Here is a 23,803-nt window from a genome sequence, read left to right as displayed (position 1 = left end):
AACTCCAGTTGACTGCACCAATCAACTCATATTTTTCATATCAATTGGGTAGACACATTAAGCCTGATACAAAAACTCTTGGTTCATACAGATGTTCGAATTTTGAATTCTCTTGGTTCATACAAATGTTCTAATTTTGAATCCTCACCTGTCAAAATCTATATTGAATGAATGCTGAAATCAACAAGACAACTAAGATATAGATGTTGAATTTAAAATCTGAAAATTATAGACAAAACTGTCTTCAATATACATCGATAAATAGTAACTTCTCTTCCTAAAGATTTCTGGCACTATGTGACACGAGAGAATGTGTTAACATTACTGCACATATGAAGAAAACTCGGAAATTCTGCCATTACTCTAGTTTTCTATCATTTGTCCAACTACAAATGCATGACTTTACCGTGAACCTCCAAAGATCAAACGAACCTGTTGGGTTGGATCACGTAGCTGAAGTGATCTTACGAAGACAATCAGGAGAATCATGTCATTCATCGATAAGACTGCAAATGTACGGTCCAACAGTTAGAATCTGATAAAAATAGAAAGCAGAAGAAAGAAAGCATGTACCTACATTGAAGCTACTTGAAGCAATGACCGGCAGAGACAACAACATCATCTGTTTCTTTCAGTCAATATGCTTACGCATACCTATGATTTTCTTGATAAACTGCTTCTCGCGCCTATAACTGTTCCATCGATAATATTATGTATCATTCAACAGCTCAAGTAGCACCACAGAACATGTGGTTTCTTTCAAGATCCACAGTAAGGCATAAAAGGAGAGGGGAAAACACGTACATGACTATAGATGATATGCAGAAACATGTGAAACCAATGGCTAGGTGAGCAGGAAGAGTCTGCCAAAAGTTCTCCTTATCCAAGAGCACTCTCTCGGATACGAGTGTTATTATGCATGAAAGAAGTAAAATTTCCCATCCAGAAGGCAAGCACCGTAAAAGGGAGAATGAAGGCGAAACCTGTTCAAACGAGCATTTAATTGACAACAAAAATTCTTACAAAAGTAATGTCAGGCCAACATTTTAAAAGATCCCACAAACCTGGAAATAGCTGTTGATGAATATCACAGAGTATATTATCCTTGAAAACATATCTTAGTGACAGTTAAGGAAAAAAAATTTAATCCAGTTAATCCAAATGCACAAAGCAGTTCAATATTTTTTATAGGACTAATTGGAATTATTTGGATATTTGCTTAACATTTCATGAGTATAATGACTGAATTCCTGCATATACTTTGCAAATACAAAAAAGAAAAAGAAAAATAGCTTCTTTTAGATACCATTGCTATAATGTTAGAAGCATCTTGTTGCAGATCTTCAGTCTATCCACATGTTTCTCAGATGTGATTTATGTATTTCGCATTAGATTTAGGAACTGAGGGTGCCCAAGCCAACATGTAAACTCTCCCACTTTCTTTTGTGTCATTTCACCACACTTAATAAGAAACTTCTGGCTTAGGCAATATTTGCTTGGTAAAAAGAACTTACCAGGAGATTCCTGTAGTAATGTACAAGGTTTTCGATAGTTAGTAAACTACAAAACTGAATTTTATAACTGCTACAGAATTAGAGAGGTATCTTTCTCACGCTAAGGCAATGCTGCGTAGATCAATCCTCTCACATCCCCCATTGGTCAAGCCCCCCACTAAGTAAAACTGCCTCATTTGAGCAGGATAAGCCTATATTCTTTGTGCAGTCATGCAGTGTGCTAGATTGCAATTTGAGCAGCATATCCTTTTTCTAAATCAGAACAAAAGCTTAAACTACTTTGATCTCAGAGGGTATTCCTTCACTCTTAAAAAACATCAGCGTGGACTGCAGTTGAAATTTACGTGCATCATCTCCTAAATGAAAGGTGGTATAGTGCTGTTCAAAAAGGAACATTAACACATAATAGGTAAACCTTTTGTCCATTTTACATTTGAATAAAAAAATAATGCATCCAAGTGATAAAACTGTCATTGATGGAGATGTGTTATGAAGGATACTCAATGAATTAGCAGCAATTAAGCCAATTGCTCCAGCAGATCGAACCAAGATGATGTTTAGTGCTACATAAATACCAGAGAATACAAACATTAAATTGTTTGACTTCTGAATTTGTCTCTCATTAGCAATTGCATGAAGAAAAGCTTCCGATGTTCCTAAAGCAAGAAAACTATAAGCATCAGCAACATCCAGAATTAAGATATGAGTCTTACAATATCTAAAATATTCATATACAGGTAACAAAATGTTGAAAGGTAAATAAATCCATAGGTTGTGATGCTACTACAGGCTTTTGATTAATGGTCAAGAAAAAGCAGAGAAAAAAAAAGAGTTCTGAAACTTGAGCTGAGGCATCTCTTAATAAATGCTCAATGAAGCTCACTGATGACAAAATTTAAGCAACCTTGTTGTGTGTCACTGGTTTAACAAGATTTTGCATGTTTATAGTGCTTATATTTGACTTTCCAGATGTGATGATTCTTGTTGAACAAAAGCAATAGTTGTTGAACAATAATTATGGAGTGTCTATCCTTGTATGTTAAAAATATAATGTGCAAATGATCATACTTTGTACTACTGGGTTTTAGAAAAAGACAAAAGAAAAGGAGTGAAAGAAATACAAAACATTAAAGCAAGTGCATAGCACGTTATAATTAAAATAACTTAAAATTTCTATAGGAATTTGTTTATTTCAATAAGTACCATGAAGTATCAAACTAAATAAAGATGTAAATATATAACAGTCAACTCGCTAGTGTCAGGACAGTAATAGTCCCCAGCAAGATTTGCATGTAATGATAGAGTTCCATCCAAGAGTTTAAGTTTAAATCCTTAAATATTTGTAATAGTTTCCTGTATGCATGAGAGGCCTTCATCTTTTATGCTTTTGAGCTAACAGCATTTTACTTTTCTGTGAACTTCAGTTAAATTAGCAATCTGAGTTATGAAGGGCTTAAGTGCAAGTCAACAACATATAATATCACAGTTATCAGAATGTAGGAAGTGTAAACAATTCCATTTGTGTAATAAATGAATTACCAACCATTCATAGCTAAGGTAACAACGTAAAGGAAATAAAAACGGAGGGCAGCTGGTGCTTCTCCATCACTCCATTTGCTCCCATAGAGAAGTCTTATCAGAGTATATGAATAGCTTGGACCAAATGCCATCACCAAAAGGCCTGCAACCATTAATAGAAAAACTGAAACACCAGAGAAGCACTACAAAGATCCAACTTAGCAGCTAAATTTGTAGTGAAAGAAAATTGAAGCACTTAAACATGCAATAGAAACTAAGAGTTCATAAAGTATGAGGATTGAGGAAGATTATATTAGCATTCACTCTACTGTTCAATAAGTGTTGTGGGAAATAGGCATTCTAATTTTCAAAAAGCTTAATTGTTGTCTTTCAAAAAGCTTATTGTAAGCATTCATTTGATATTTGGACATGAAAACTGTGGTCCTTAAGCACTTAGTACTGATAAATTCACTTATTTGGATGGTTTGATTTTACAATTTCTCTTAAAAATAAGGTTAGTGATTTTTTCTAAGACATTCAGAAAAGTTCCTTCAATATCAACATTTTCAGCACTAGTATGGATGATGACATCCATCTTAAGCTTACAAGTTGACAAAATTATATGTTCCTACGGTCTTATATTGATTTCCTAGTATTCCTTTATTTTTCCTGGAAGATGAGAAAAGAATTTGATGCAAATACTAACATCAATCAGGTTAGCCTTGACTCCAGGAAGTGATAATTTTTCCTCATTCAAAATAAAAACTGCTTTAATTTGAGTTTCTAAGGGGAAGCAAATTATCAACAAAAATTGGTCACAATCAGCATCAAATAAGTGTTAAACAATTAAATCTGAATACTAATTGGAGAGATTAGAATTTACAAAAACTAGCTGCAAATGAACTAGACCATACCAATCAACATAACAAGCTTGAGAGCTTCCATCAGGGAATTCCCTAGCCTGACAATCCTTTGAGATGACTGGCCTGTTAGCAAGGAAAGATATCTATCTTACTGATAAAAAATATAATCTTCTAATACAAAATTTAAATTCCTAAAAGTGCATAGCGACAACTAGATGATATGTAAATCAATTCTCTAAAAGTAGCACATTTGTAACTAGTGAAGTATGGATATAGTCAATAGCATGGCTTGAAATTTCATATCATGTTGGGAAGGACAGTATCGACAAATTAACAAATTTGAATGCATATCAGCATGGATAATTGCTCTGTGTTGATCATACCAATGAGTATCACACCATATCAACATTTGGCATGTTTTAGCATCCATCAAAATGCATTCAAGTGATACTAGTATTTTTTTTCAACTTGATTATTCAAAATTTTTTGCATTAAAGACAAATTCAATAGAGGACTAGTGAAGGATGTGAAAATAAAAGAGCGATGGATGAGCTATTTTCATTAATTTTTTAATAAAGGTTATGAAAGTTTAGGTGAACAACTTAGCTAAAATAATTTAAATAGATGAGAGGAGTATATAAATTTAAATTAGAATTTAAATTTCAAAAATAGAATAGTTATTAAATGGGATGCAAAATAGAAAAGTGATTGGATCAAATGATATTCTAATAAAAGTATCTAAGGTAATAGGGAATTGAATAGTTTACCAAATTATTAAACCTCATATTGAAAATGAAGAAAATATCTAGTTAGCGAAGGGTAAGTGCTCTAGTCCCCTGTATAAAAACAAAGGAAATATACAAAATTATGTGAATTATAGAGGCATTAAACTAATGAGTTATGTTATAAAACTTTGGGAAAGAGTGATAGAAAAAGATTAAAGAAGGAGACCAAGGTGACTAGCAATCAATTTAGATTCATGCCTGAAAGGTCGATGATAGAAGTTATATGTCAAAGATCAGCTCTAAGTTCGTATCTTTTTACACTAGTATGGATAAACTCACTAGATACATCCAAGACAAATTACCATGATGCATGTTGTTTGCATATGAAATTGTTTTGTTTGGTGAACCACGTAAAGGAATAAATATTAAGCTCGAAATGTGACAGAAAATACTAGAAGTAAACGGTTCTAGACTTAATAGAGTAAAGAGCAAATATAGAATTTAAATTTAATAATATTAAACGTAGCAAGAAAATTATTAGGATAAGAGATGACGAGTTACTTAAATTGAGAACTTTAAGTGTCTAAAATAATTTTTACAAATGGATTGAGTCGACAAAGATGTATTACATAAAATACAAACAAGATGGTTGAAATGAAGAAGGGTGTCAGGTGTTTTTTGTGATAATAAGATACTTGCAAAACTTAAAAGTTTTTTTTTTAAAATAACGATTATACTTGATATGTTATATGGAGTTTGAATATTGGGTTATGAAGCGAGCACATTAGCAGATGATGAGAGTGGCAAAGATGAGGATGTTAAGATAGATATGTGAACATACAAAAATGAACACAATAAGAAATGAAAACATTAGATGAGAAAATCACAGTATAAACATGTACATAGGCGATCAATAAATGTCCCAATTAGGTGATGTGCGAATATGATAAATACACACATTAATAGAGCAAAAGGAAGATAAAAAAAGACTTAGCAATAAAATAAGATAAAATTCTTTTAAATATAAATAAAGATATAATAGATGATAGAATCCAACGGTGTAGGAGGTTCCATATAGCCGACCCCACTTAGTGGAATAAAGGTTTGATGGTGATTGTTGTGTATTCAAACTTGTTATAGGCATATTTGAAAGTAAACAAGTCGAGTGAATGAGGAATATAGGATTAAAACTCATTTGAGTTTATTTTGGTACGTTTGGAATCATGTCAAAGTGTTAACACCACATAATATATAAACCATATTATTGTAGTCATAAGGTAGCTCCACGGTATGAGATTATAAACTTTGGTCAGTAGCTACTAAAATACTATAGAAGTAGCAAAAAAACCTTGAGAATTTTTTATGTGACAGGAAGAAACCTAAGGAAGCCAAGGATGGTAACAAGATCACCTAAAAGTTTTTACATCTTACCATAAAAAACTAACAGGCTAGCTGGATAAAACAATTATGGGAGCAAACTAAGTTATTTGTAAAAATCATTAATGTAATAGTGATAAATTATAGTTGTGCAGCAAGCCAATATGTGCTCTAGACCTTTAGCACATCTTCATTATCAATGATATAAAATCGAAACTAACACTTTAATATCAATCGTATGCAGTAATGGATTTCTGAGTTTTAATGCAGGCAGTGGTAACGAGAAAGGACACTGCCATCAACTCTACTGCCCAATATAAGTGAATGAAAACAAAAAAGAATGAAACCTTGGAGGTACCAAATTATATGATCTTATACCATCTTTGGTTAGAGCAGCAAATAGTAGATGCTATACTAGTATTAAATTAAATTCAAATGACTAAACACGCACAATATGGAACTCCCATCAAATTGGGATCTAAGGATCAAATATACGCAATTTCCTAAGGTTATTTCCAGAACACAAGGCCCTAAGAACCAAGGATCCATTCCAGTAGAGAACCCTCAAATGGAAAAATTGATGAGGTACAAGGAACCAATGGTCAGTGACTAATATGATTTTTTTTGTTATATAAATCTAGATCATAGATAATCCCAATATAATGGGGGAAAATGGTCATTGATGAGGTACTCGAAAAAATATATATACAGTGACAATTTCAGTTTTGAAAATGCTGACCTGATGCCATCTTGGCAAATGTAGAAAAGGAGCTCTCCTCAAAAGGTAAAAATACCATTCTCACAACTAGACTTCCTGCATTATAGCTATGTTTAAAGGCATCTTTTATACTGATCTCAGATATTCAATAAAACTACAATGAGTATTAGACCTGCTTGTCAAGGAACATTAGTTTTTTTTATCAAGTAGATGAGTACCTAATTTATCAACTAGCCCATAAACAGCTTGGTTATATGGTGTATCCCACCATACTAGTACCATCTTTTCCCCTTCTTGTAGAATCAACTTTTGAAAAGATTGCCCAGTGAACAATAAGCACATCTTCAGAAGATATTTGTCAAAGTGCAAGTTTGAAATTCTGACAACATTTCATGTTAAGATTCAATGATTATTATATTTGAACAGACAATAATTGTCAATAATAGAAGAACTTGCAAATGAAAATGTCAAACCTAAAGGGAAAAAGATCAGAATATTTAACAGTGCGGGAGAGCAGAAAATAAGCCCAGTAACCAAACAACAAGCAGGAACCATAGGAAGCTTGAGATAAAGCAAATACAATCCCCTTTTCCTGCAAGCATCAGAAAGAGTTTTCTTAGAAAGTAAGGTGCATCGATGAGAAATAGCTATAAGGTACTTATCCTAAAATTGGTGCTTAAGTCAACAATGAAAAATACCGTTTGAATATGATAACTTCAAAGAAGAGGAAGAGAAACAGAAAATAGAAACATCCGATGGAAAATAATGTAGGATCAGATGCCCAGTTAAAAGGGGTTAATACATGGTTAACTTTTCTCATGACTTTTTGCAAGGCTCAAAATTTAAATATAATTGGCAAATTCAAGTATGCATGTGGGTCATCAAAATATGAAAGTGATAATATAAATGTAGCCGAAATAAATAAGAAATAGACATAATGCTAACATGATAATATAATGAGGTTTCTCTACTCAGTCTACAATGCGCCAAGTGTGTAACTCTCAATTTTTTACTAACTTCTATAAAAAAAGGCAATGTAGTAAGCCTCTACAAATCGAGTATGATACCATAGAAACTAGAAAGCTTGACCAAATCAATGGGACTTCACTCAAAGATAAGACCTCAAAAGCTAGAGAACTCTTTATAATGCACAAACCAAGATGGAAATGTAATAGAAGACTCAACAAGAATCACAAGATAAGCACGAGAGCTTAAACAACTCCTCACAATCTCCCAAAGAGATGAAATGAAGCAAGAGAAAAGGAATACAGTTATTGATAGAGCATAAATAAATGAATTGAAGTATTGATCTTGATTTAAGCTCTTGGATATAATTTGAGCACTTGATAGCAAGAAGCACAACCAAAACCACTCTTCAAATAGAAACATTTTATTCCTCAACTACCCTTCCAGTCAACAAGCACTCTGATGCAGTCTAGGCAGACCCTTCGGTTAGTTTATAACCTCATAAGCTATCCTACAGTCTGAAAATAAAAGTTGTCGACAGTCATGAGGCTTCAATGGAAATCAATCTCTAAGTAATTTAATTTCTACTTAGGCTATCAAAACATCAATCCATCAATCTACCCAAAAACAAACCCAAGGTTACAACAATACATTACATGGGTCTTGGGGTCTATCTTCAAGCTTCATCCACGAGTTCAAAGCTCCTCACGGCACCACACTCAATCTATGAAATCCATCATTTCATTTCTAAAATCTAATAATAAGCCCTGCATACTCCATGTAAATCATACCAAAAAAATGTTATACATCATTTTGTCAATCCATTAAAAGATCACAGTTAGATCTAACATCATTTTGTCTAAACAAATAAAATCTTGTCATATATAATAGTAAGTTAATAACAACTAAGTATACCAGCATACTTTACATAGTTAATTTTGTTTACTGCATACGTTATTGCATCATTATCTTCTAAGAAACCATCCAGAAGGAACTTTTCAAGATGTATTTTTTGAATTTGAAAATTATCAAACCTTGCATTCTAAGGTATAACGTATTATTTCTGAAGTTATAATATCAAAACATAGTATTTAATAATCATGATTGTTTAAGCATTTAATAACATTGCAAAAGATATAATTTTTGGTGAAAAAATATTTTAAAGATCCTAGGAACACAAGGTAAGACAAGCAGTAACATCGTGAGTAATAATCAAATGTCTTGTTGAGATCTATATGTATCATAGTTTCAAGTTTGGCATGGTCAAAATATACAATTCCACTAAATACTAAAACCCAACAGTGATCAACATGAATAATCTCTCATCTTGCTTAAGCCATCATACCGACACTCGACAAGCCTTGGCATATTTTGGCTAGGGTTGTACAACCAAATGTTCGTGAACAAGCTTGAAGCTTGATGTTCGATTCAATAAAGCTTGTTTATGTTCATCCAATAATAAAAAAATATACAAAATAATCAAGCTTGAACACTAGTAAACTTGGTTTATTAACGTTTATGAACATGAATAAACTTATTTATTAACTTGTGTAAAATTAAATTATAAATTTATTTCTTAATTTTTTTAAGCAAATACATAAAAAAAATTAAGTAATTTATAAATTTTTATAATCTTAAATTATTCATAATATGTTAAAAATAATAATATAAGTTTCATGTATTAGATAAGCACAAATATGTTCTTAGTTGAGTCAGATAAAAAGCTCGAGCTTAACTGGAGCTCGATAAGATTCTTAATAAACAAGTTTAAACATAGTTAAGATCAGCTAGGCTTGGCTGATTCACACCTTTACTTTTGCCACATGGCAAGATGAATAAATGTAATTATTGTTTTAAGCTTATTTCTCCAAATTTTAATTTAATTAATTATTTAATTTATATAATTTCAATTATATAAGTAAACAAGTGTAAAATTACAAGAGCGAACTTATATGAATTCATCTTAACAAAGATTGAAATAAAAATGAGTAAAGTGATTTTCTATTTCAATTAAAAATTGATACAAACTTATTAGAAGTACAAAATCAATATGAAAGAGAATTAAAAACAAATCTAAATTCATCTCAGCAACAAGTGTTGAAACATGTTTAATACAATAAGATTTAATTGACTAAGTGTTAATTTTATTTTAATAAGTAAATAAACTAAATGAAAAGAAGCCTTGGCACAATGGTAAAGTTGTTATCGTGTGACCTTATGGTCACGAGTTCAAGTTGGGGAAACAGTCTATTGTAATGTCAGATACGGCTATGTACAATAGATCCAATGTGGTCCAACCCTTCTCCGAGACTCTGCATTGATGAAAATTTGTGCATCGGGCTACTCTTTAAGTAAATAAACTAAATAAAAAAGTGTTACAGGAATAAAAATAATCAAAATTCATCTAGGCATACTTTAATGTATCTCCAAGTGCATTGAATATCAACACAACATAGTGTTAAGCTAATACAATTCAAGCCAGTGACCAAAAGTGCGAAATAGAATGATACTTTAAACGTACGAGGCTATACAATTTTACTGGTCTCATTTCAATTGATCATTAAAATTTCAACGTTGAATAAGATTTTGAACCTTGATATATACATATATCAATGGTCTTTATGTTAGGACCTTTAGGAAACTACTAGAGAGGGGTGAATAGCAATTGAGCTATAATTGCTAATAACTTGATGATTTAGCAAGGTCACACAAATACAAGTAGCAGTGGAAATGAAAGCATAAGGCAAGTCAATGTATCCCAATGCTAATAAGAAGATGTACATGGTTTGAAACCCTCGTTCTTACTCCATGGCCTATGAGTCATCGATTAATCACTCCTAAAAGTCTACTAACTATCTTTTTCCTTCTCAAATACGTTCTAGAGGTAGTGGTGAATTTGTAAGGGCAAAATTAAAAGGGCACCCCTTTTTATTGGTGTTGTCAAAAGGGCACCCCTTTCTCAAAAAAAAAAAAAAAAAAAATCAAAACAACGCCCCATCCTATATTTTTATATCGAGAATACCTTTATTCCATCATTATTGTAGTAGCTACGAGACATAGCTGCTACTACACAGACTTGATCAAAATCACTCCAATTTAATCTAAATCGCTTAATATTATTATAGCAGCTATAGATCATAGCTGCTATAATAGATATCATAATTGTTACAACAGTATTTAAGCGATTTTGATTGAGTTGAAGCAATTTTGATCAAGTTTGAACAATTTTAATTGAGTTGGTAAATAATATTTTGATATAAAAGTATTTTATGGGTAGCAATTTTGATCAAGTTGAAGCAATTTGATAGTCAAATTTAACTAAAGTAGACTACCACACGTAGCAGCTGCAAGTCATAGTTGCTACAACTTGTAGCAGTTATGTCTCGCAGTTGCTACAAGAGTGATAGAATACGGATAGTCTCAGATAAAATATAAGATGGAACGCCCTTTTGATAACTAATGAAAAAGGGGCCCCTTAGTCAAATATTGAAGTTGTTAAACCTTTAGTCAATATCTAAAATCTAAATTATTAAAATATATAGAAGAGTTTACTAAAAATAGAGGGGAGACTCTCCTTGAGTAATGTATTTTAGAAAGGAGATATAATGAAAATGCATGGCAATAGAGATATTTTCCCTTAGAGGTAAAGGTCCCCTTAGGCACAACACTAGTTCACAAGAAAATTAACCCACTAAGAAATTATATGATTAGAATCTTTGCCTCTCATGTAGAAGCAATTCGCTACTCGCATATACAAGTACAAGTCACAACCTCGAATAAAGGGCAAGAAGCACAAAAAAGTGGTTTGTCTAAAGATTACATATATGGAGAGAATCCATAAACATGAAGTTAAAAAATTGAATACAACAATGTATATAACATAGACTTCTCTTTTAAAACTAATGCAAAAAAGCAAGTTGGCTCCCTTCACAAACATATAAAGCTATATCCAAAGTAAAAACTCTCCTCTCCCTCTAATTCATGGCCTCCAATAGTTGATGGCTCACCAACTACCAATATTTGGTGCAAAAAAAAAATTGAAAGCTAGATTTTATTGAAGGCACAATATTGCATATATGGAAATGTAGGAAGCAAAAGTCGGTGCATGGCCCTAGTTAGTCATGCCTATGTAAACTAGGTCACAATAGGGATGCAACTCCTAAGCATGTTTGGTCACACACACTTGTGAAATGGAATGTGTGCTTAGGCCAACATGACACCCCAATGAACTCATCAAACCCACAAAAGAAAAGGAAAGAAAGAAAGAAAGAAAGAAAGGTGAGTATAAGAAAAGACGCTACAAAGAAATGAGAATGAGTAAAAACAATTGGGGAAAAAGGAAACAAATGAATTTAATGGATTCTTCTCCATCTAAGTGAAAAGAAACTTCACTTTGAATCAGATAAATCAAATAGAAAATAAACAAACCCAAAAGAAATGGATATAAATTGCATTTTAGGAGCATCTCTGATAATGAAATGAAAAGATTAAAGATGAGACAACTATCAGAAAAATTCTCTTCAAAAAACATCATGTTTTGCAGAATACACACACATATAAATACAATTAAGTTCACATAATGGTTTTTCTAATTTCTACATCTATAAATATTGTATAGGACAAGTAAGAGGAAGTTATGACCTTACCAGGTTAGGTTTTCTAAAAATAAGGATGTAGGTCGTCATACACCGTAGGATAGTGGCTGCAGTTTCAACTATCAATCGTAGCTTAAGAAGAAGAAAATTTTGTGAAAGTATATATACAGGTTCTGACAATAACTCCAGAATACAGGCAAGTCCTGTCATATGGAAGATGTTCTTGTTAAAGACACCAGAAATAAGAAATAGACAGAAAATCCATCCATCAAATGAATTTCATAAATTATGGAAGCTTGTAAAGATTGGATATGCACCTCTTCTATGTTGATAGAAATTGTTAAAAGATGTTTACCATAATAATCATTGCTAGTTGGTCCACGAACGGCATACTTAAAAAAATAGCAACAATCTGAAATAAATTCTGAAAGATTTACTGTTTTTATTTTAGCTGTCAATTTGAGGATATGTGTTAAATAATTTTTTGTTGTTGTGTCATTCTACATCCTGTTCCTTCAAAAACCAAAGGAAAGTAACACCATGAAGTATCTAGTATCAAGAAAATCCATGCAATTTGATTGCCTTACCGCTCACCCCAAAACTTAAGTGAATGGAAGATATGTAATTTAAAGGTTAATTTAATAGCCACTCATGATCGAACTGGATGCTTGAATTATGGCCCAAACACAGGGGGGATTGTGTTCTGATAGCTTGCCACTTAACTACTAGAAAACAACACAGTTTATAGATTTACACTTCAACAAATAAGCATAAACATACCACACTATCAAAAATCAAGTTAAGGATCATGCCTACGAACAAAGGCATGGTGCTCACAGGAAGACGAAAGGATCGTGAATAATCATAGCTTATCTCTCACTACATTATATGAATGTTATTTATAGAGTACAAAGTATTACAAACACACCCTCATCAATTATATATTTATATATGGATCCCAACACTCTAGCTTGTTACAAATGCATAGATTCCTACTAAATGATTTGGTCAGAAAATTTGCAATCTGCTACCTGCTAGCTAACTGATTGATCATTAGAGCTGACAATCTCATTATATTGCACTTTTTCTTTAATTAAATAAGAATCAATCTTTATAAGTTTGGTCCTTCCATAAAATTCAGGTTTCGAAGTGATGTGCATAGAGGCTTAACTATCACAGTAAAGTGTCATGGCTTTATAGGAGTAAATTCTAGCTCGAACATCAGATGTTTTACCTAATAAATTTGTATATTACTAGGGTGATTTGTATATTTAAACTCTACACTCAATCTTGCTGCTGCAGTTATCTGATGTTTGTTTTTCAAATAACCAGATATAGAACATCATTATGGGAGAGTCTCGTCGAGTCTACATCTAAGTAGCCTACAATCTAGACAACCTTGATCGCAAACAATAAGGGTTTCCCTAGAGCACTCTTAAAGTACCATAGGATTTTTCTCTAAAATTCAATAATCGTGACAGATTACCTAGAAACTAATCACACTAATACCTAATAAGATGTTAGATATGGTGACTAAGATATTTTATCAAGTCAATGTATTTCCCTAGATCACTCAATGACTTCCCTCCTATTACTAATCTCATGTTAGAATCCAATAAACTAGATTCGTCAAGCATATCTAGTAGCTACTTATGTTGTGAAATGTAAATATCTCCCACTAAATAAGCAATTTTTACACCCAAAAAGTAGGTGAGTTCCTCTAAATCCTTAGTTTCAAATTGCTAATGAAGATAAAAATTCCATTGTGTAATTCCACCGTATCACCAATACTAATATGTCATTCACGTACACAATAAAAAGGATATGCTTCCTTGAATAAGAGACAAGGTAGAAGAGTGAATGTTTTGTAACAATCGTATTTATGTCATACTAAAGGAGAGTTGAACTAAACTTACCAAACACGCTCTTGAAATTGCTACAATCTGTATAATGATTTCTTTAGTTTACACAAGGTCAATCTCCCCTGATCAACAACCCCAAGAGGTCTATATTAACTTTTTTCAAATTTTAAAGAAAGGTATTTTTAAATGCCAACCTGATGAAGCAATCAGTAAAAAGTTGCAGTATACAAATTCATGATCTTGGCGGCTGAAGAGAGAAATATACAAATTCACAATGCAGTGATCCATGCAGTGAGACCCACAGGCATGTAGTTGAGTGTGTCATGTTGGTTTCATGTTGGACTTTTTCATGCTACATATCATCTAGACCATCAACTCCATAGATGTGTGTACCCTTTCACAACTAAACAAACTTTGTGGTGATCTCTAGAACTATTTAGAGAACATTTAACTATAAAGACTCATTGACACCCATATCCGTATGGTGCTGCTGATGTTCAAATGTACAGTGTCAGTGGCTAATTGGGGTGGAAATAGGAAGGAAACGAAAAAGACAAAAGAAGAAGATGACACAATTATATAGTTAAATTCAAATTTTATTTTTCAAATAGAATATACGATTTTAACATTATCTAATATGAAGATAGCTAGAAAAATAACAATATTATCTCAATTCATTTTGTCCTGTATTGTAGCATGCCAAGAGGTACGAGTGTTAGCATGAAAAATACTCATCAACATGATTGACACAGTAACATATAAGATATTATCTATGCTGAGTAATATCGAATTTCGATAATTTATCAAAACAATATATTTCGACCATTTCACTCGGCATAGTACAAGATTTTAAGCCAAGGAGAAAAGTATTCCTTAACCTCACCATTATGTAAAACTTTGATAAAAGTTCTAATCTAGTTATATGATTAGAATCTGCAGCCCGGTGCACGAAGCTCAGCTGCGGTCCGGAGAAAGGATTAAAAAATTCGAGCTATATCGGAGTTTCGATTTATAACCAGAATGATACGATTTCGATTTCATATCATATCATGCCGATATGCTTTCGACATTTTTTAAATATAAAATATATTAATTAAAAATATTTTTAAAATTAAAAAATTTAACCTAAATATTTAAAAAAATAAAAATAAAAAATAAAAAAATTGCGGAATTAAATCGCTCCTATGACCACAGAGGTCGCCGGGGATCACAACGGCCCGCGATGTCAGTACCGATATTAGGCGAAGAGTAGAGCGACAAATTCTGTTCGTGTCGCCCAGTACAATATGAAATTTTAATCCGTGTTTAGAATAAGTGAGAAAAGTATTCATTAACATCCTCACTACATAAAACTTTGATTAAAGTTCTAAACTAGTTTAAAACTTTTGCATAGTAAGTGGAAAATATAGGGAAAATATAGAAAATAATTCAAATCAATCTTTTATTAATTAAAAGCAAAAGTTGAATTGACATATATATAGGACCCTAAAGATCCAAATGAACCTAAACAAATGGTGCAAAAACATGTTTATGAACACACTTAGAAAAAAAGATGACCTAACATGTTTACCTAATTGACAACACTCACAATCAAGGGACTAAAGACTAGAAACCATTAGCTTCATGTGGTGGACATTAAGGTGACCAAGATGGTTAACAATTTAGAGAGGGGCGAGTGTTGTTAAAAGACTTGATGAACATGCAAACACATCCAACTAATAAAGTTCATGATGAACGTGCACGCACATCCAACAAATAAAGTTCATGACGAACGTGCAAGCATATCCAACTAATAATGTTCATGAGCCTTATATCTATGTCAATCACTTGGTCGATCCTTAAATATTGAATAGTAACAAATGTTACATAAAATATGGCAAAACAATTTAGTAAGCTTGCTAATAGATAACCGGCTCAATGAGAATTCAAGACTATAAAATCCAGTATGCAAATGAAACATAGGTGAAAGGGCAACATCATCGATGTATGTGCTTAAATGATGAGTGAGACCCATTAGCTATTCTGACACGGATAAGGAACTACGTTGTTGTAAGATTAGAGAAGATGGATGCATTACCACAAATATACATAGAGACCCCCAAGTCCAAGATCCAAGGAACAGACCAAGAAGAAGGTTATACATGCAGTAAAAGTACCTTAGTAAGCACACAACACAACTAGCAAAGATGATATACTTATCACCACTTGAAGTTGGAGAAATCTAGAATACTCTTCAATGACATGACTGTGATGGTTAAACCCATCTGAATTAGTTGAGGATTATCGAGTTGAGCAGCATGGGTACTATAAACTAAGTGACTAGGAGAGAAATCATGCAATGGGTAATTTATATCCTTCTAATGCACAAACTTTCCACAATAGGTAGAAACAACCTAGGTGTAATTAGAATAGACTATCGATGACATCATCGCCTTGAGAAATTTCACCTATATAAAGAATTCTTGCTTGTATCCATATCTGGTATCTCAAAAGATAACAATGGAAGATGCTCATGAGACTAGGATCAACTGACTACCATAGAAGAGCCAATAGTTGGGCATCCATCGACTCCCATAAAGGTGAATGGACTCAAGGATCTCTGCAACTTGAGTAGTGAGGTGCTTTATCTGACCTTAACCCATAAATTACAATGACAGTCATAATCTTAAGTCGTATAATTTCTACCATTGAACTTTTCTGATGTAAGTTCCACATTCGAGTGCTAGGTTGACTATATTAAAGCTCTTATGTGATGGTCAATTTTGTTGTTGAATAGAAGCAGTAGTAGTAGGATACATGGCAGCGACAATGCGAGAAGATGTAAGGAGAGGAATTGCTCATGAGGAGTCGCTTGCATAGAGAGACAGCAATGATGCAGTGGGTCATTGTGACACGAGGAACTACTTGTGAAAGTAGGTGCACTAGTGGAGGGGGTGTGAAGGATGTGTGATCTCATAGTTGTGTGAAGGTGATGTGAAGACAATGGACATACACTAGTATTATGGTGAAACGATCGAAATGTATCGTTCTAGTAAATTACCAAAACTCAATATTACTCAACACAAACAATGTCTCCTTCCTATACTTCATCTCCTTCCTCCTTCCTCCCTCCTCCCTCCTTCAACCTTCAATCTATCACCGTCATCGTGCATCATAACATCGACACGATACCAAAACAGCATCGGCACGCTCGAAATTTTGTTTTGCATGAACAAATACACATGTAGTGGATGTTCAATGAAAGCTCTAATACCATGTGATAAGGGAATTATTCTCAATGAAACTATTGTATATAAATATTGATATAGAGTATTACAATCACGCCATAATGATTTATGTTTTTTTTCCAACTATAGCATTAGATATTTTGTGTAGGCTAACATGGGTAAAACATCCCATTCTACCCACTAATCAACATGTGGAACCGTTTGAGACTGTGAAACATTCTTGAGAACCTATTTATAGTTCATAACAAATTCCTTGATTCTTCCTTGTTTGCAACGAAGCCTCGATTTTTCCTTGCTCAGACCTCATTCTCATCATCCACCTTCATCAACGACGATCTTTGCATGCGAGCCTTGATTCTTGCACATTTGCGACAAATGCCTCATCTATAGCACACCTCTCCTCTTCCTTGTCCACAATGAATGTTTCTTTTGAGTTTGCAACACAGCCTCAATTCTTCCTCCGCCTTGATTCTTCTTTGTCCGATACAAATGCCTCTTCCATGTCCATGGCAAAGCTTAAATTTGTCCTCATTTGCCATTCCTCTTTCTCATATATAACAAACGTCTCTTACTCATCTGCAATAAAGCCTCGATTCTTCCATGACTGCGTCCACCTTATTCATTCACCTTGATTCTCTTCCTCCACCTCGGCCACCTCAATTCTCCTCTTCTTCCACTTCCTTCACTGAGGTTTGTACTCAGCATAGTCACCGCATCGACATAGCCAGCATGTCTCATTCTAACTAGGGGCTAATACCCTAACTCATAATAAGATTTCAAACTATGGTTCCAACAAAGGCAATTTTGCAGCTAAATATATTTTTGCAAGGTTTAAAAAACCAATATATACCATTTCGACTAAAAAATCAAGATATGAAATACTTCAAAAGATGGCTCTAGTTCAGAATATCACCAAACATCTTCATGGTAGGTTAGCAAAAGTGTCTTTGTCCTACGTATGATGGGATAAAACTAGTTGATTTATGATGTTAGAGTATGTTCTCTTAGAAAAGAAAAAGAAAAGCATTTCAATGCCTCTTTCTAACTAACTGACCTACAATAGCAAAAAAGTGTGCCTGCCAAGGCAGCAAGAAGCACTAAGCCTTGGTGGGGGATATGAGCTAGCATGAGACAACAATTGACATTTGCTTCAAAGACAAAAAATGAGCTGACCTTAAACTTTCCACTGGCTTTAAGCTGGCTTTGTTAACACCCTTTACTACTCCCCTTAAATAGTGTCACAATACCAACTCATACTACCACAACTCATGGAGTCATTCCAGGCAGCCATCAATACTCAGCACCAGAATGGTATTTGGAATGCATATGTTCTGCCACATGAGCAGGCATCATCATTACTAAGTAACATAAATAATAATTCTAGTACCAGATTATCTATTAATGGACACAGAAACAAGATAATTAATGTTGTGTATTTGATGACTCAATTATCAGAATATGGAATACTTTTACACTCCACTAGCCAAAGATTTATAATGAACCATTATGTACAACCTTACTGAAGAAAATAAATCAACAGAAATTGCAAAGTTTGTAATAAAATCACTCAAAACCATGCAAATTTTACAGTAATAGAGTTGGTTCATAAAATCAGCCAACATCATCCAGGTACGAAAACAGTCAGTAGTTCGAAGTTTTAAATAACAAGAAATACCATGGATCAATATAGCTTGTGCATATGCATCTGAATAAGTGAGCTTCTGAAACCAGAACACAAAGAAACAGGCTGCAAAAGTAAACAAGATGCCAATTGGGAATGTGAGCCAAGCTACTTTCAATAATCTTGCAGCATCTTCTTCCATTGATGAATTATTGCTGTAATTTGGCAGAGCTTTTATTTTAGGTGAACAAAATTTTAATAAGATAGAGAGAGAGAATAAAAGGTAGGAGCATTACATATCAATTCAAGATTTAGATATTTTTCTTTCCAAAAACTTCATTAGCTAGAGATTTTGGTATTCAGTGAAGTATCATGAAATATACGACAGGAATAATGTAAATACACAACTTACTCTTAGATCTATACAAGTGACTCTAACAGGCCCAACTAAGCAGGGGCGCTAGTTGGTTCACTATGGACCAACTTTAGTAGATGAAGATCAATAAGTGCATAGTTTCTCTTGTTAGTCAACTGAAGCCAAACACTACATACCAATATCAAAAAACCTTAATCTCACATGACATGAATACTATCTAGCATTACCATCCTATTATATAAAGAAACAAAATAAACTTAAAGCTAATGCAAATATGGTTAGCTGAGATAATATGGCATGGGGAAATTTAACAAGTTAAATATAGTTACATTTAATTGCAATAGTAAGTGGTCTCTTTGTAACATCCAACAAAATTGGAATTCATCAATCATCAGAAAAATCCAAATTGTACCAGTACATGAGAGAAATTTGAGAAGGAAAGGATCCTAAGTTAAAGATAATTGTAGACGAAGACAGTAGCAATTAAGGATAAGTAGTTCAAGGCATTATCTCTACAATAAAGGAAGCATGTTCACAGAATGGCCTGATGGAAGGAAAGGCAATCGATGAAATGATATTATATATGTTAATTAATTATATGATGGCATCTTAAAAACAGACATTTATGATTTCATTTTGACAAGGTCCAAGCAGAGTGCCTTATGTTTTAGAATAATGACAGCAGCAGCATCCCATTCTCCTCTATCTTCAAATTTTGTGGCTTGATAACATCCATCTTTTCTTGAACTAAATGCATATCTTTAAGATTATGAAAAAGTTAATAAATCATGTCTTTATTAATACAGAATCAATAATTTATTGATATAAAATTAAATAATACTAGATATTAATATATTATCTACTAATTTATTGATATAAATTATTAATAATAGTAGATATTAATACATCATCTACTAGAATAGAATAGTAATCATAATATTGGGTTTAATCGAGAAGAGGTTTTTAGATAGTATTGATTGGTACTATATTCTCTCTCAATCAATAGTAGTGGCTTTCGATTAACACTAAATGAAGAAAACATGGATGTGTGTTTGGTCTACTTACCCGTAGACCAAATGCAACAACAGGATTACTTTTTTAATCTCACAACAAATATTTGACAATGAGGAGCTAAGAGATTTACGTTAGCACATAAGAACAAACACTTCTTCCTCTCCTATATGTTTCTGTAAGTATTCAAGATAAAATGTAGAAAGAGTCGGGTAGAGTGGTTGAGTTTGTCAAAATCAACTTAGTTTGATAGAACCTCACCATATTTTCACCCCATTTGATCTATTTCATTCATTATTTAACAAGTTTAAATCTATTTAATTTATTTTCAAATGCAGTTAACTCATTTCTAAGTAATTTCTTAGAAATTCTACTTTCTTCGCCAATGATTGATGATTGAATTCTCAGGAAAGATTGAATTAATCTATGTCAATATTTATCCGACCTAAGCAATCCATATATGTATTGGGCCAATTATAACAACCATGTGCAAAACTATAAATGGGAGCAGATCCACCTCTCCAAGAGGATGGAGTGAGGTCATGACCAGGTTACAAACAATATACACCATCCCCTTCAGTGGTTCAATGATGCTTTCTCAATTAACAAATTGACATTTTGAACAATTTTAGGAGGCAAAAATGGAGACTTTGACTGCCATTGAGTTTTACAAAGGAAATATCAACTATTAGTGATTAACCTTTCTCTGCGACCTTACATGTCTCATCAATACATTTATAAATATTTCTTAAATAAATCAAAAACCAATTTGATTGTTTCTGCTATTGCTTGTTAATTGCACTTAAATAATATTATAGGGTGAGACATATTAAAAAAATGACTCCAAATTTATTTTTTTTTTTAAAACTTTGTTCTTTCATGAATACAATGGATTTGGTCAAGATAGATTTTAGAGAAGAAACAAGAACCTTCCAACATCAGTGCGCATGCATGCCCGTCGAAAACCTTCCCGACTTAGAAACAATATGGAGGTAACAAAAAGATGGAATTGTACTGCATAAAGCTGTAAAAAACATCATTAAGAAAAATTAAGCAAAAGAAAAGGATCAGATGAATAGGCAATAAAACAGAAATTGGAACAATGGTGTAAGGTTGTTAACCATCGTACACAAATTCTTCTTAAACTAGACTATTACAAAATATAGGAAGATGGCAACATTAAAACTTTTCAACATTTTATCATATTGAGTGTTATTTTGTCATATACACGGGATAAACATGTTTCTAATTGTAAAATTACATTAAAACACATAAATAAATGCTTGAAACTGGATATCTGATTTTTGAGAAAGTATAAAGATCAGAACAAGAAAAGAAGATCAAAAGGTATTGCAAAAAGTAACTACTAGGCCTTGTATAATTTACTAGAGAGACATAGAGCCATTATCAGACATCACTTGCAGTATCACTCAGTGAGCTCTGACAATAGCTACCAAACAGAGTGGCAACATGTATGTATCACATAAAATTCAGAAATCCAACAAGAAGCATCTACCATTTCATATCAATTTTACTTTTGGTGATGCTTGAAATGCCTATGCAACTTAAAATGAAAAATCATCACCTTTCTTCAACAAGAGGAATCATTTCACTTAAGAAGGTACCAGACAAAGACAAACAGACTGCGCTAATGAAAATGCACTATTATGCTTGCACCTTTTATTCTTTCTTGATGCAGTGGTATAGTCATCCATAGATTAAACTAAGCTTATCAATCGGTTAAATTAAGCATAAGATCCCATGATTCAAAAGAACCAACAGCATGAATGCCAAAATTCTCACAACATTGACTTTCTCATGCTGACATTTTAGTTGGTATTTCCTATCTCGCCTGAAAAGCCAAAATTGGCTAGCATGAGGAGAATATACAGAGTGGTCGTAGGATTGACTTGTTTATGCCCATGTTAATCTAAGTAATAGTAATAAAAAAATTAAATAAAAGAACTTGCATTAGGATGAGGAAAATTACAGCATAGTCCGCAGCAGTAAGGTGCCTCACGATCAATAGATTGAATATAAACGGAATTCCCCTCGATAAGAACTGCGTTGCTGAAACCAGGGGGGAAACAGAATAATAAAAAAAAGGAGATAGAATAAGAAAGGAGAGGATTAGGTGACGAACCCATTAGATACTTGAAGGTGCGAGCTAAGTTATGGCGGGTGGGGAAGGCGGTGGGGGCGGTAGCGCTTCCAGGCGCGGCAGCCGCCGCCGCCGGAGATCCAGAGACGTCCTTCCCCATGGACGAGAGGAGGCTAGAAGGAGCGGGAAGGGGAGGCAGGGCAGGCGACAGAGGCGATTTTGGTACGGAGGCGATTGGATCCGAATATTATTTGACCTTGCGATGGAAATTGAATTTTTATTTTTTATTTTTTTTTTCAATTCTTCTAACTAATTAATCTCTATCGATTTGATCCTATAAAAAAAATTTGATCGATCATCAAAATAAATTTAAAAAGTACTCATATTGACATCACCAAAAATCGATCTCCACAATCAATCAATCGTTGTAGGGTGTCACATTTTATCTGAATATTAAAATTGTAAATTGTAATTTGTACACAATTGTTCTACTGAATAATAACTCAATTCACTCAAATAATCATACTTTCATTTCAAATTTCATTTGGATGGATGATGAGAGTAGAGGTGTAATCGAATCGAACCAAACCGAATATTAAAAGCTCGAACTCGATTTATTTTTCCTAAGTTCGAACTCAGCTTAAGTTCGATTCAAGTTTTAATTCTTAAACTCTAGTTCAACTCGTAATGAAATTAAATAGTTCGTAAATAATCAAGCTCAATTCGAAAATGATTTGTTTAAAAGCTAAACGAACTTAGTTCGCGTTTGGTTCAAAAATGATTCATTTAAAAGTTAAATAAACTTAATTCAAACCTAATTTATTATAATATGTATATATATATATATAATATTATATAATATATATATATATATATATATATATATATATATATATATATAAAAAGGAGTCTTTTAATGAATATGTTCGTGAGTCTCTTAATGAACACGTTCGCAAACCTCTAAACAAATATATTCGCAAGTTCACAAATTAAATAATATTAAACTTGAACTCGACTCGATAATATTTTTGAATTCGAAATCAGACTCGAACTCAGCTGATTAATTTAATCAAATGAATTCAAATAATTTTTTTTCAAACTGATACCCAAATAACTTTCAAATTATGTCATCCCACGTGTTATGTCAATCTACGTGTTATTCAGATTGCTATTAAGCAGGTTAAGATGGTTGGACTGAAGAGTTTAGCATGCTAAGTGAGGAGTGTCAGGTCAGTGAAACTAAGCCAACTAGTTAAGAGTGTCAATTCGACAATGTTAAATCAATCGGGGAGTCAATCTTCGTCGGGAAGACTAATGAGTTAGTCCTCG

The 23,803-nt window shown here is 33.0% G+C and overlaps 1 protein-coding gene across 1 annotated transcript; it reads right to left on the bottom strand.

The window, feature by feature from the left end:
• Window positions 1-180: 180 nt before the first annotated feature.
• LOC141821394 (uncharacterized) lies at window positions 181-22,653 on the bottom strand. The gene is made up of 15 exons (XM_074708821.1): window positions 22,517-22,653; window positions 22,364-22,443; window positions 21,303-21,397; window positions 19,041-19,201; window positions 12,328-12,479; window positions 7,189-7,307; window positions 6,934-7,094; window positions 6,737-6,811; window positions 3,947-4,018; window positions 3,058-3,195; window positions 2,015-2,170; window positions 1,065-1,117; window positions 805-983; window positions 578-692; window positions 181-506 (listed from the first exon to the last, which is right to left on the bottom strand). The coding sequence occupies exons 1-14, from the start codon at window positions 22,632-22,634 to the stop codon at window positions 632-634; spliced, it is 1,620 nt and encodes a 539-aa protein (XP_074564922.1). The 5' UTR covers window positions 22,635-22,653; the 3' UTR covers window positions 181-506; window positions 578-631.
• Between the last annotated feature and the right edge of the window lie 1,150 nt (window positions 22,654-23,803).

This window comes from Curcuma longa, chromosome 2, assembly GCF_044706935.1.
Source record: "Curcuma longa cultivar G26 ecotype Majalengka, Jawa Barat chromosome 2, ITB_CL_G26_1.1, whole genome shotgun sequence".
NCBI classification, from domain to species: Eukaryota; Viridiplantae; Streptophyta; class Magnoliopsida; order Zingiberales; family Zingiberaceae; genus Curcuma; species Curcuma longa.
Note: the sequence above shows the minus strand (reverse complement) of the source record. Positions and strands in the feature narration are given on the sequence as shown.